This window comes from Anopheles stephensi, chromosome X, assembly GCF_013141755.1.
Source record: "Anopheles stephensi strain Indian chromosome X, UCI_ANSTEP_V1.0, whole genome shotgun sequence".
Lineage (NCBI taxonomy): Eukaryota > Metazoa > Arthropoda > Insecta > Diptera > Culicidae > Anopheles > Anopheles stephensi.
This window is the reverse complement of record NC_050201.1, coordinates 15,148,834-15,163,212: the sequence shown is the minus strand read 5'-3', so window position 1 is coordinate 15,163,212 and position 14,379 is coordinate 15,148,834. Positions and strand designations below refer to the sequence as shown.

The following is a 14,379-nucleotide window of genomic DNA, read 5'->3' as shown; positions in this document are numbered from 1 at the left end:
TATTCAGAGCAACAAAATAGTCTTTGCTACATCTCCTTAGCAATGGAGACCTCAATCGGACACCGTAGCTCTACTTTTCTTTTTTTTGTTATTCATCAAGAACGGCCCGGCCGTATTGCTAGCTCTACTTATTTTATCGTCATACAGTTCTGACGCAAGCTACAGAACAAAGACCCTTTGTTTAGCTGACGTTATTCCCCCTATTTCCTGAAGTAGCGCAACTGCTTGGTCTGCCAAATTGTGGGGACAATCAATTCGTAACACACTTCTGGTCCCATGCTCCATACTAATGCGGCGTAATATTGAGGGGGGAGAGAACGTCCCAAATGTAGAATCTGAAACCGTGCGGACTGCGGAGACATCGAACAACCATGACATCACCATTGTCATCAAGAAGGGTTTTAAGCGTTGGGTGAATGTAAACAAGATTTTGTTTGCGTTGGTACAAAATTTTTATTGCCTTTTCTAAATTTGATCCTTGGAGGTTTCCGTGATTACGTGATGTCGTATTGATGTTGAAAACGTTGGCAAACACGCTGTATTAGACGATGGGTACGGCTGAGGAGGGCTCTGGCGTGTCCTCCAACTCGGGGTGGTGCTGGCGGCAGGCGTACCGGTGGTGGTGGCGGGGCTACTGACGGTGGTGCCGGTGGCCCAAATCCCTTCGCAGACCGTCGATGTATACGAGCAGTGCTATCCAAATGACGATAGCGCCGTACACCACCATCAACGTTAGATATGCTGCGAGCATTAGAACGCCGTACACTCCGTGTTGTGCGTACGAATAAACGATCCCGATCCCGAATAGCAGCATGACGATCAGGCGCCGGTACCGCTCCGGGATCTGTACCAACGTCAGCAACTTGCGTATCCACCGGTACATCTTCGTGCCGGTCACCGGAACTGTGTGACGGATCGGCAACTTCGTTCTCCGGCAGGACCTCTAGCTTGCTACGGTACGCTTGCAACGGACGCAGCGGGATCGGTTTGCCAAACCTGGACAGAAACACGCGCGTACGCTTCGGTCGCTTAGCGGACGTTGTCGGTACGGCTAACAGTACAACCAGTAACATGCAAAAAGCCCTGATCGAACGTTCAATCGGCACACAGCAGAGAATGCAACCGCACTAGACGAGTGCTCAACGCGAAATATGACGATGCGATGTTTGCAGCGTTGTTGTGCAAATTGTATCCGTTTCCAGTACCGGCGATGTGTGTGTTTGTGTGAGTGGAGCGAAGCTCAAGTCGTTAACCTCAAGCCTGGAAGCATCCAAAGGCCGATTATTTAGTGCCGCAGACTGTAACGGCTCTCGTAAAAGCTCGAGCCGATTGCAGTTCGCCGCCCGTTGACGATAAGCGTGTTCGGTGTGTGATCTACACGGTGTTAAGGATCGGTACTTGAAATCACTGAATGGGCAGCTAAAGGGTGATTGATGGTTTTGGAATCTCCTCTTCGGCAGCTCTGCTTTTTTTTTATTGTCCCGTTTGGAAAGAAGTTGGGCGCGACTGGAAGAAGCGACGCAAAACGCCGCCGAGTCTTTCGCCTTTTGTTCGCTTGCTTGAAAAAAGCGAAACTTTTTTTTACGACGGGTTATTAAATGCCGACGATTCGCGCAGCTGGAAAAAAGCCATTAAAACGCACCCTTACTTCCACCGAACCGGAGTTCTCCCCCGGCTTGCTAGCAAATGAGAACGATTCGATGCGCGGTTTTAAGGCTGAGCCGTCCGTCACGAACTTCGATTGCTTTTAATTTGCTAGCAATCATTGAATAGCTATCGCTTGAGATAAAGGAGGTTCCTCTATCTAAGGAATAATCTAATGTGAATCGCCCTTCGGCAAGGAGTTTGGGTTCGCCGAGATCCGATCTACGCTCACGGAAAGATGAGTTACGCACACTTTAAAAATAACACATCTGCTCCAATGAATCATCCAATTTATGATTTTCATTCATGGTTTCATGAACGAATTGTTGATTGCATAAATGATGTCATCAATGAAATGGAACAAAAGTTTAAATAAGGTTAGCTAAATGAACGACTTTTATTTTCTGTTTTGAAATTTTTTTTACAAATAGGGAAAAAACTAATTTGTGATTTTTTATATATACTCGGAGAAAATGATGTATTCGAATGTATAGTTTCAGCTTTGTTGTTTAAATAATTTACCATTAAATCTTTATTTTTAATACGGTGTTAAAGACAGATAAAACAAACACATTAAAAGTTTTTTTTTATAATTTATGCTATCAAAATTTTTATTGAGTGGGAAGCATAAAGAGAGACAGAGAGAGAGAGAGCACAGCATCGTGCAATATACTTAAAAAAATGCATAACACCTTCAGGGATACCACGATCCTGTGATTGGAGCAGTGGCGGAACAAGGTCTTTGGAGGCCCCGAGCGGACAGGATTTCCCTCGGCGACGAGGCCCCCCTACACGATGAAACCGCCCCGAGCGGTCGTTCCTTCCGCTCCGAAGTTGATCCGCTACTGGATTATAACTCTGGAATATAACTGATGGAATGTCTAGAAGGCCTAAATCCATAGTCCCAACCAGAACAGATACAGGGAAAGAATATAGATAGGAGGATAGTTTGTTTTTGATATTCTAAAAACCCTACAACAGTTGTCTTTACGTGGTCAAAGTCAGCTACACTTCTAAGCTAAGAGGAGTCATAGGCGAGTCCTCACCTCTCTCTCAGGACTCTATCAGCTTAATGTTTAGAAAAAGGGATAGAAAAAGAGGGTAAAGATAAGGAATAGGAAGAAGAAGAGGAGGAGGAAGATGAAGAAGAAGTTGAAGAAGAGTGGAAAAAGCTTAATGCTGAAGACATCCTGTGATTACAAATTGCTAATGTCGTCGCCTGCTACATCCTCACGGTTAATACTCGGTGCTGTTAGGATTAATTCTTCAGTGATCTACATCACTGTTCTAGATCACTTCCTATGATCTTGTTCTTCTCGGAAGTCTTCGACGGATCATACACTGTAACTCCTGCTAAACTGACGCAAACAAATTCAGGCTAAACGATAGATAGACAGCAAAGCAAACAGGAGTCATTTCTCATCCGGAATCATCCGGTACAGGCCCCAAAGGATGGTAAACAGTGCGGTGAGCGCCAGTACGGTGTCGCGCAGCAGTATAATTTCCTCCGAATAATAGACGTGTCGGGCGCGCTCGATAATGGGCCAACGGTTGTTGTTGGCCAGATAGTCGAACGGACGGATGGTGGAACGTGGGTGGCGAGTTCGTTTCACCCGGACGATATTTCTTTTGTAGCGTCCGAGACGGAACCGTTTATTGGTCATCTTGTGGTCGATGCTGTGGTGAAGCGAATGTGCAGTTCCGAGACGGATTCACTATAGAAAAAAAAAAACGCAGGAGAAGAAAGATGGCGGTAGATTAGCGAGAAGTAGAAGCAGAAATGGTGAATATCACTATTGACTAACGATTTTGTAGGAAGTTCGATGATTATCAAGCACACAAATCACCTAACCTTGTTTTTGACAACTGGAATATCGAGAGCGAGAGAGCGAGAAAACGAAAAAGAATTGTCAACCTCAGGCTGCTTGCGTCGCGTGAAGACGATGACCTCCAGCTTTTGTCTAATTTGCGCATTCTGTCATTCGCTACTCTCTCTCTCTCTCTCGTTCGATCTCAGTCTTTGACACTCTGTGACACTCGCGTTCTAGCTGTCTCGCTTGTTCTTCGTTCAACTTTCTCCCTTTAATGAAACCGACACCGGAAGCTAAATTTGCTTCTGCGTGGAGACATTTTGCGTGCCATATCTTCCTTTCTTCTCGATTCCTTGCACCGATAACGCAGATCGATGATCGTTACATTAAGAAGAAAAGATTCCTCCGTCTTAAAGCACCCTGAAGCAATTACTTCGCTTACCGTAGGTGACAGACGCGGCGAATGTTGGATCGTTCGCTTCAGCACAGGGTCGCTTACAGCACAGGTTCAGCTGCTTAAGCTGATTGAAGGCTATCGGTGGTGGCACTCAAAAACACTAGAATGGGATGGACACACAAACCACCGCGAAGTAGAAACGCACCATTACTCCAAATTTTCATTAGCAGCGCTAATAAAACGCTGCCAACTTACCAGACGTGCGTGCTTGCGTTCCGGGCTGAGAATTGGCCAAAGACTGAGCCAACATATGTCTACGCATCGTACATCGTGCCGTGCGTTACTATAGTGTTGCAAATCTTGGACCCACACTAGTATGCTTTGCATGCGTGATGTGCGAAAGAGAGCATAACCTTCAGAAAACAAAAAAAGGGGTTTTGTGTAAGCATGATGAACGTACATGCTGCAAAAGAAAATTCTGGATTTTTTTTCTCCAAAGCTACCGTTTTGTCAAGCAGTCTGTGAGGTACAGTATCGCCATAATCATTAAATTTTCATTCAAATATTTTTAGAACAATTTAATTATTTCATTCAATTTGTGGTTTGAAGAATTTTTGGTGCCGTAAATAAAATTCTTGATGAGATATATTTCCAGAGTAGAAAGATTTTGCGAATAGATAATCGTGTCAAATCATAGATTGCTTTTGATTTAAAAATTTGACTTTAAATGTTAAATTGGAAGAAGATTTTAATGAAAACTTAAATATGACAAGTAGTGCAACTTTGTCTTGGTCAAAATTGTAACAAAAATGAAAACAAATGTCCTTCCGCTGTATTTATAGAAAAAAAAAATTTCTACTCTTTACTTTGACGAAAACCAGTCAATACTTTCATAATATTCGTTCAAACTTATTTTACTATCAAGAATTTTTTACCTCCTTTTATATCCTAAAAAAACGAACAGTGTTTTAAAAAAAAGTGCAAAACTAAATAAATAAATATGCAATTCTGTTCTCATGTGAAACATCGAAAACCAAAAATATCTGGGAAAGTGTCAAAAACCGCCGTGATACCCTGCTACAATTCTGTTTTATTCAACTGTAAGAAAAAAGAAACATAACGCACTATAAAATAAGTTGAATGGTGTAACATAAATGCAATGCGCGTTGTGCGTTTTTTTTCGATTTGTTACCAATCACCACTCTCTGCCTCAACTCCAGATGAAAGTGGATGCAAATGTGTGTGTGTGTGTATATATGTCACCTACGCAATATGGCTGTGAAAAGACCAGAAGCCAAACGACTGCACGTACACATCGCATATTTTAATGGATATGGTTCTTTTTTATGGGCATGTGGAATCCGCGAAAGAGAGAGAGGGAGGGAGAACGTGATGATGATGAGAAAGAGAGCGAGCAAGATTTGTAGTCCATGGCTGGCTTTGATCAACGCGCGTATTTGAATCTTGCGCGTAGCTGGTGAACCCGAGTAATTGTATGCGAACAATGGTTTCTTCTTCTTCTTTTACTCTGCACCCTCAAGAGGTTTTCGTCTGCCATTTCTGACTTCCATGACGTACGTTTTACCCGCAGCAGTGAACAACAAATTATTTTTATTATTCATATTATAATAATCTAATTGTTATGTATCTACATAAATGAAAATTAATATTTTTAGAATTTTGTTTACTGAGTTAACACAGTGTTTTCTGAATTTGATTTTGCTGAAAACAAGTTCAAGGGAAATCAGGAGAAAGAATTGCACAATTATATAGAGCATCCAGAGGAAAACAAAATTAATATGAATCAATTCATATATGAATCGAATTTGATTCAAAAGTTCCTTCGTAGGTGAAGACGCCCAGTGCTTAAATTTTAGACACTGTCTCTTAATTTGATAATGCACCGACTTCTTCTTCCTCTTGACTTAGCAATTGGCGTCGTTTATCCCTTAAGAGGCCCTATCGGTACCAAGAGGATAAAAACGGGTTGTTACCAAGGCTCGAGTCCAACCAAATTAGTCGAAAGTTTTCATAGAATGCTAGCTGAAAAGAAATAGCTAGAGCAGATGCCTTTTATGACACTAAAGACAGTTTGTAGGGCAAAAAAGGGTATCGAAATGCTGGACGATCGCTGTATCGCGCTTGAGGATAGCTATTTTGAGTACTTCCATTCCATTACGGTACGAATGCAAGAGTTGAGACACGGGAAGTTCTACAATTGTCTGGAATAATTCTTTTTTTTCCGTTTTTCCATTTTTCCATTGTCCATTCCAGGATTAAGTATCTTGTTCATAGTTCATATGGATCGAGGAGGAGACAAAGTATACACTGAGACAGAGTAATGGGAATCAACAGAATGTTTCGAATATTTGATCGGAAAATTTTCAAATGCTGTTAAAAGTTAAGAAAAAGGAGACAACACACATGGATTTTAATGACTTGCTATTTAATCGCTAGTAGCACACATCGGCTGTTACCAACCGCCAAAATTTTAAGATCTAAACAAATAGTACATTGACCACAGGTAGGCGAGCAGTACGCACACAATCAAAAAGCCGCATCGCAGACTCCTCATTACCTCCTTGTTGACATCCTCTATCGGACGTCTGGCGTTCGGATTGTTACGGCGCGGAATGTTCATCGTGTAACCGTACGGGTGGACGATGATTTGCTTCCTCTTCGTTTTCTTGACCCGGACGGAACAGGGCTTGTAGCACCCTGCCCGTGTGCAACGTCTTTTAAGGTTCGGCATTATGAAGCGCAGGAACCGTTGGAGATTTTCACTAAAACAAGAAAAAAAGGTTAAAGTTTAAATTGTTAGTTGAGAATACCTTTCCCGGTCACATCATATCACAAAAGGTCATGCCTGCCATTTTTGGCTTACTAGACTTAATGTTGATTTCTACTAGACTTGGGATTTGAACGGTCCTGCCGTATGAAGACCGGCGCCGTTGACGCCTCTACCACCGCCAAAGTACAACATCCTTAACGGCAAAATTAATTTAAATTTCAAAATCTGACATTTTTCGCACGCTTGCAACGAATCTATGTAACTATGTAAAAGCATTAAAAAGGGAATTTTCTTTTAACAGTGTGTTGGTAGTATACACCAACCATATTGTATTGGTGTCGCAACCACAGCTGGCTCGAGAATTTCCCGTGCCTTACTGTAACATTGGTGAAGTCACGATCAACCACCATAGAAACCTCAAAGTTTTCTACACTATCTCTTCACGAGTCTACACTTTCAATTACCTAGCTTTTTGCTGCAATTCCTTGATCTGTCACTTGGAGGCGTAATGGTACGTGAAGCGTTGTCTGCTGCCGCAGTGCGTCCGGCTCGAGATTATTGTTTGGAATGACCGAGTGAGATCATGCCGCTCACCAACCATTCGTGGCTACAGCATTGCTCACACATACACACGCACACGGAATCGGCGAAATTTTATGAGCTCCAACATTACTCACACTGGCAAGCACGCGCGAACGGACCACACGACATCAGCGAAACGGGAAGAAAACAAAGAAGATCGGCTCTGCATGCGATCCCAATTCTGGATATCTTTTATCACCTTCTCTTCTTTCGCGGCGAATCGCCTCGATAGCCTGATGTATGAATGGTTTTGATGTTTGGCGGAGTTCCCGGAAAATAGCTCCTATCGTTCACCGTCTACGTTATCGAAGAGAAACGCAAAAACAGCAGCCAACACAGGGAACAAATGGATATTTTTGTAGGTTAGGAAAAATAGTGAAAACGGTCTCGTTTTCCACACCGTTCGAAATCTGTCTCGCTCTCTCGCTCAATTACAATTAGCGAACTCCTTCCTCTCGCTCTCTCTCTCTCACTCACGCTCTTACACTCGGCCCTTGATGTTTGTCTCTTTTCTTTGAGGAATCGTTCATTCAAATCATTTCCAGAGCTAGAATTTTATTAGGGGATATATGGTCTATGTTGTCGATTTCGGCCATAAACGTGATGAAATCTTCTGGATTACTTATAGAAGGCACAGGAAAGCTGAATTCTACAAGCGCACCTAAATGCACGCACCACTGAAATTATACACTGTCCAAGAAGAAGAAAAGGAAGAAGAATTTTCGTGAGTGCGTGTGTGTCTGCCGGTCTTAACCCATGCACAGATAGGTGCGTCTCGCTTGGTCAAGCATTAGAGGCTCTTTCGCCCTCGTTTACGTGTATTTTATTCACATTCCTGCAAAACAACTGCTTCCGACTAGGCGATCTAAGTTGACACTTCCAAGTTGCGAAAATCTCTGGCTTTACATCATCGAGAGTGAGTGAGCGTATTACACAGAATTCTGCAAATTATGCAATATTCTACTAGGATTGATTTTCCAATAGTTGGAGAACATCTTTCCAACAATTTCTTCACATTCTAATTCAGGTTGTATTGTGCTTTCGTCCTACAGTTGTTTGCTGACGTATCAACGGACCCTACTCCTCCACAAGATGGCCGAAAACGTGAAGTCATTCATGATATTTGAATTACTGTTCCTGTATAACCTATTGCATTATGTGCAGATTCTGCAGGAGATTGTTGTAATGATATGGGAGCAGCTGTTCGACGTGGTAACAGTGCCTGAGAAACCGTAAACGGTGGAATCGGAACTAGCCCCATCTCCTGATGAAGTCCCAATGCGCTACAAGTCATCCGGATGCCCCAGAATAGCGTGGACTACAACTCAAAATTAATATGAATAAAATGAGTTCAGCCTGAAGTTTAATTTAGTCTCTGATTGATTGCTATCAACATGGATCAAAACTTCGAGTAATGGACACTTGCAGTATCAACTGGTTGGATTACGTTCCTGTACTATCTCACTCTCGCCATTTCGCACGCAATTTTCTCACAGTAGGCATGCGCACAGGTGAATTCTTGCATTTGTGTGTGTGTGTGGCTGTAGATTCTTCCCATGTATTGGTGCAATATTAATATCTGCGTGACATGATTACCGTATGTCTTAGAATTCTGTGAACCTCAACGCACGCGTCGGTAGGTCTAGCTTTACAAATTTTCTTCACGATTTTCTTCTACTTTGAAGTCATTCTAATCTGAAGTTTGTAGTTTTGTAGGACGATCATCTTCTGGACGTGGCCACGCTTTAGTTATTAGCCGTGCTGCTAGTGAACTTTAAGCAACTGGAGCGACAGACGACGCTACGTATTACAGAGAACATCCCGGAGCTGATTGACAGATCAAGGATTGCTTTCGCTGTGGCAAAGAATCTGGTAAGTAATAGACTCGAAGGCGTCAGCCCCACAATCCTAAAGAGATAGTCCGGAGAACATTGCAGTAAATGGTGGTTGCTCGAGGCACTTTGTTACATCCAGAGCTGTGAAAATTCTAGGGCTCGAGGTAGACTCTACTTTTTCCGGTGCCCCGTTCCGTGCGACACCAATACAGTGACATTGTTGTACTGTACTGTACACAGCGCCCGAAGAAAATCACCATGGCAACGTTCTTACCTGATCGATTGGTGCAACAGGTGACTTCGATTCAATTGGGTTACATCCATTGAAGCGTCGGCATTCCTTCCCAGCTTTTCCAGAGTAGTTTAGATTCCTTGTGTGTTTGCGTAACTCTACAATAGCCATTTAATTTACATTATATCCACATTCCATCTCATTCTAGTGCATCAACTGAATATTCTGCCGCATCTACTTCAACACCAAAACCATGAAACTGAAAGGCGCGGCGCTGTGTCGCTATAAAGTGAGCTGCGCTAAGGTGAAGAAAGCTAGAAACAAACGTAACGCCCGTAAGGAAGCTGCCAGGGGTAACGATCGTCACCTGTCGGCCAACCCGCTCGATGGCCACCATCCGGTGCACCGTCGCGTCGTGTACTCGGCAGAAATTGTTGAGCTGGGCAATTCGCTGTACCGGCTGGTCTACTTTTTCATCTCGTTATGGCTGGTGTACAAAGCATTTACAGCTTGGCAAAATGCAGATTAGGTTCGCTGCGGCTGAAAAAAAATTTGAAGCAAAAAAACATTCCTACCCGATACGACTGCATAGGGGTGTAATGGAGCATGCGCGTTAGGAATGTTCTTGATAGCAATTAAATTCTGTTCATCCTAATACTTATTTCTGCGTTTATTTGTAATGCATGTCCTTTTGGTAACGGAATAGCGAGAGAAGCTGGCTTCTTCTTTTTCTACAACCTCAAGGGGTCTCGAGGACCGTCTCCCCAACAACAAGAGTGACTATCTAGCTACAAGCAAACCGAGTCTAGGAGCCCAGTAATGGTAGGCTTCATGAGGTTGTAGAGCGATCGTAGAAGGCTTCTAAGCGGCTTGATGCGCCATTGTGAAGGAGCTAAAGACACCAAACAGCAAGTACCGTGATTCGCTGGTACTTAGTAGTTTAAGATCCACCACTGCTCAGAGTGGCGGAATCACAAAATTCGCTACATTGCACAATTACATCCCGTAGTGGATCTAACGATAGAAGGAGTAGGTTACTCGGACCTTGTGGATTAAGTCGTATAAGGAGCCTTGATTTAGCTGGCTCTCTTAAAGACTCTCCAACTGTCAGAAGATTTAATTTCTATGAAGCCTAAGACCTTCAAGGTACCTTGATCTGCATCATTCTTTCTTGCAGTATCACATGAAATGCACAAGAGCTTGACGTTTAACCGTGATCGATGGTGAGGAAAAATATCTCCAAAAGATTAGATCTCTTCTTGGTGTATCAAGACGTTAGTAAGCCCAAGATCCAAGCATGTATTTCTAACTGAGTTTAGACAAGTTAGAAATTAGAGGACGAGATCTCTTGGTAGATCTTGATAATCTATCTTGGTAGATGAGGACACTAAGATGGAAAGTACCTTTGAAGTCACCAGAATGATTAAGCTACTTGGACACCGAGGACGCTTGGTAGACGGATCTCCATGGACGACGAGGTTTCTTAGACCATCTTTACGTACTGAGTATGGTCTAATTAGCTACTGGTATAATCATGTCAAGGAAGCATGCCAAGATCTATTGAGGTTGCAGACCTAGAGATGAACATCTCTTGCTTGCCGAGGACTCTGGAACGTCGAGTAATGATGAAAGATAAGACCCAATCAAGAGATATCTCCATCAAATTTGAACACCAGATGTGGCACAATTCGGATGTCGGCATACACACGCATTAACTAACAGGTGGTTGATATCTCTTTCTGAGCATATACATTTTTGGGTTTATGCTCTCTCATGGTTTTTATTAATTGAAATTGATGTTTGACAAAATTATCTGCATATGGCTGCATTCAGTGTGTGTGTGTGTTTGTGTGGGTGTGTGTTTGTAAATATTTTTAAATGTGAGTTTCTTATCATTAGCCGATGGCATCCCTAAAAACCTCACCAGCAGTGGCTGGTGCCAGTGTTAACTGTTCACTCCTTCACCACGCTCACTGCGCCCTCACCATTACATAATTAATGTGTTACTTTGCACAAGTATATAATATATTTAAATAAAACATATAGATAAACGTTCACAAGGTAGGGTTTTCCGCCCCTCTTTTTTTGTTGGTTTTGTGAACCTAAATCCTCTCTCACTCGATCGCCCAAAAAAATAAAATCATCACCTTTTAAATCGCATCGTTATTATCAACAAGCATTTAACAGGTGCGTGAATGTGTCATTAAGAGCTAGCAACTAGTCTAGTAGGCTACTCCACCCCACTCATTCGCGACGCGAAGGCACAAAAGAGAGAGAGAGAGAGAGAGCGCGAGAAAACCAAAATATAGACAAACGCCTAGAAAATGGCCCACCGAACTTCTGTAACGACCCTTTCGGAAAGCTGCTGTTCCAAAGTTGGACACAAATTTTGGGCGATCTTCCATTAATGCTCGTTCAATGTTTCCAAATCTATAGGCTACTGTACCTCTTCATACACTCGTCGGCCTTCGCTCCCAAAGAAAAAAAAAGTGGCGTTAAGTCTTGGGCGAATATTCGCGCGTCATTACGTCATTTCCGTTCTAATCGTGAATGTCCAACGGCACGCGTTCTCCGACGTCGTCAACAAAGAACAGTGAACGAACGACACGATTATGATGGATGGTTACAGGATTAAGTAAGCCTGGTTCTTAATACGCTTGTCTAGGACGTTTTGTTCCAGGAAACATCGGACCACTAAACCGTACATGGACAGCATTCTCGAAGCAAGGATCAAAAATATCTTCAATCGGAAGCACAAGTGCAAGGATAGAATGGGGAAATGGGGGAGGTAGGGGGGGGGGGGGGGTTTGAAGGAAAATTGAACTACACCAAAAGTGTCACATGCAAAACTGTTGTCCGCAATACGCTCGAGTTACAGATATTCACTGTGAAGCGGGCTTTGTTTTTTGTTTCCCCACGCACCATAGCTAGTTATCAAATCTGCTGCGCAGCAGCATATAAAGCCTTGCATTATCTTGACTGTTTCAGGTGTTTAAGTAAGAAGTAAGCCAAAAAAAAAATCATAAAAGAGTCAACATTTGTAAAAGCATCATTATGGGACGAAAAGCATTACAAATACGGAAAAAAGTAAAGAAAAAGAAAAGGAAAAAGAGAGAAAGAGAGAAAGAAAGAAAAAAGGAGAAGAAGCAAAAGAGAAAATTTAAACAATCATTGAAAAAGGGGTGAACAACAACAACAACAAAAAAAAAAACCAGAGAAGAGAGGGCAATAAAAAGGAAACCGCAAAACGAACAAGAAAAAATCAGCTAACAGTGATCGGAAAACCGTCAAATGGACACAAAACGAATGAGTCGGAAAACGAACGAACGAAAGAGGGAAAGAAAGAGTGAAAATGGGTGGGTCTGATGCTGCGCCGTTTGGCGGGTTCTGGTGGGAGGGGCAGGGGTTAGTTAAACATGTCACCAAGCAAGTGAGTACGTAGACAGGGACCGGGACATAGGGTTGGGAAGATGCAAGGAAGGAAAGGAGGTGTCGTAAAGTGTTAGGGAGGGAAGTCTTTACACAGTCCTGGATGTAAACGAGGGTAAGAAATAATTAGCGTTCGTCTGGGAAGGAGCAAGGAAGAAGTCGTGTTCGTGTCCTGCGTTTTCTTGCGCGGAAATTCCCTCCCTCCAGGAGTTAGTGGACTTAGGGGAAGGACTTGGTGGAGGCAGCAGGTAGAGGAGTCGAGTCAGAAGAAGGGATGGAGGAGGTCTCAAACGGGCAAAAGGGTTCGGGGCACTCGTCGTTGCAATTTACATTCTTCGTCGGTTGTAGTTTTTTTTGTTGTTGTGGCTTTAGTTGGTTGAAGTTGTCGATGTTACGTTTTGCATAGTACTCTGTGACTGGTTGGTTTTGCTGGTTGATGTAGTTCAACTCGGTCCGTATTTCGTTTTGGTTGGTTGGTCCGTAAGACGGGGGTCAGATGAGAGCGGGACGTAGAAAAGAGGTAGAAGATACAAAAACCAAAAAAAAACTCTGGACCAAGAATATATAGGATGCGATAGGTCTCTTCGTAAAAAAAAAAAAACAGAACTACAAAAGTCTGAAGGAATGGTTAAACTCTAAAAAAAAAACTCTTCGAAAACATCAAGAAACTATCCAGATAATGCTCAGACGAAAGCTCCCTCGCGCTGCAGCTTAAAACATCCTTCCATTAGACTCTCCTGTTCCATGAATATCCCTTCTTGATGTTTTGAGGCTTTTTTGTTGTAGTAGCTCGCCGAGGATTCGTTCTGCCAAACGTTGTTGTTGCCTAGCCTGATGGGCTAGCCTCACCTAGCGCCTCGCACTGCGCAGAATCTCTTGTCCCCTGCGGACTCGCTCTCCTTCCTGCAGTCAAGTGTATGGGGTGTTCGCATCCCTATTAAACACGCAACAGGCACCCTATCAGAACTGTGCAACCGGAAGGTTTGTAAAACACACAAACTAGGGGACACGATGTTAATTGAAAACCCCCGGACGAAGCTCGATTCCTTGCGTGCGTTACAGTCGCAGCCAATACGGTGCCTGCAAAACGGCGTCACCAATCGGCTCAAGGTTCGCCGACTGCTCCTCCGTTCGCATACTGATCTTTCAGGCATTTTCATTGTGTGCTTCTCGTCCATCTTCGCAAACATCAGTATCACCAATTGGGTTTTTTTTTGTTATCGGGTGCTCTCATTTATCCGCGCCTTGTCGAGGGCACAAATACTCGGTAGAACACCGTCGATCTGGGAGCCTACGGTGGCGGGGCTTAGAAGATATTGTACGTCACTTTGATATCACCACACTGGGGACAGAAGTACATTTTCTTCTGCTTTTTCTTCTGCTTCTCCCGTATTTTGCTGCGCGTGAGATTTTCGTTTCGGGAGTTTGTGCGTTTTTGGTCAAGTTGCAGATAATTCCAGGTCCACGATCATTTCGTGTTCGGCAGGAGTTTGGGGAATTTCCGGAGGGGGTGTTTTTGTTTGTTGGAAGGTGTGGGATCCCGTATTTGAAGGGAGGGTGAAGGGTAGGACACGCGACACGATGTGGCGGCAACGCAGGGACGTAGGGAACGTTGGTGGACGCGTAAGTAGACGAAGCATTGAAGGGAAGTAGGGAGG

General features: G+C 43.3%; 2 protein-coding genes and 1 long non-coding RNA gene across 10 annotated transcripts in view; 1 reads left to right on the top strand and 2 right to left on the bottom strand.

Moving 5' to 3' along the window:
• Positions 1–6,226: 6,226 nt before the first annotated feature.
• LOC118510399 lies at positions 6,227–9,421 on the bottom strand. Of its 2 annotated transcripts, none has more exons than XR_004906008.1 (2): positions 7,108–7,384; positions 6,227–6,635 (listed from the first exon to the last, which is right to left on the bottom strand). XR_004906008.1 is itself a non-coding variant. In XM_036052156.1 (2 exons), exons 1-2 carry the CDS (start codon positions 9,382–9,384, stop codon positions 6,344–6,346), a joined length of 342 nt encoding a protein of 113 aa, XP_035908049.1. In that variant the 5' UTR covers positions 9,385–9,421; the 3' UTR covers positions 6,227–6,343. The 2 variants fall into 2 exon arrangements, 1 of the variants encoding a protein (XP_035908049.1); XM_036052156.1 differs by lacking the exon at positions 7,108–7,384 and adding an exon at positions 9,335–9,421.
• On the top strand, positions 8,770–9,986 carry LOC118510411. Its single transcript, XR_004906009.1, has 3 exons — positions 8,770–8,861; positions 8,934–9,097; positions 9,501–9,986. It is a non-coding gene; the product is annotated as an uncharacterized LOC118510411 (long non-coding RNA).
• A 1,038-nt stretch (positions 9,987–11,024) lies between these two features.
• The window catches only part of LOC118510368 (putative protein kinase C delta type homolog), a 46,128-nt gene continuing 42,773 nt past the window's right edge, over positions 11,025–14,379 (bottom strand). For 6 of the 7 annotated variants that reach the window (XM_036052125.1, XM_036052143.1, XM_036052133.1 and 3 more), the window contains one exon: positions 11,025–14,118. In XM_036052125.1, the coding sequence (XP_035908018.1) occupies positions 14,028–14,118 (91 nt within the window). In that variant the 3' untranslated portion in view covers positions 11,025–14,027. The remainder of the gene's footprint in view (positions 14,119–14,379) is intronic. The other variant, XM_036052104.1, reaches the window with a different exon arrangement.

Excerpts from the sequence above, each read along its gene's own strand:
- LOC118510399 (XM_036052156.1), bottom strand. The coding sequence starts at position 9,384 with ATGGATGTAACCCAATTGAATCGAAGTCACCTGTTGCACCAATCGATC. Across the intron at positions 6,636-9,334 it reads CTGTTGCACCAATCGATCAG|TGAAAATCTCCAACGGTTCC; the intron begins GTAAGAACGTTG and ends TTCTTGTTTTAG.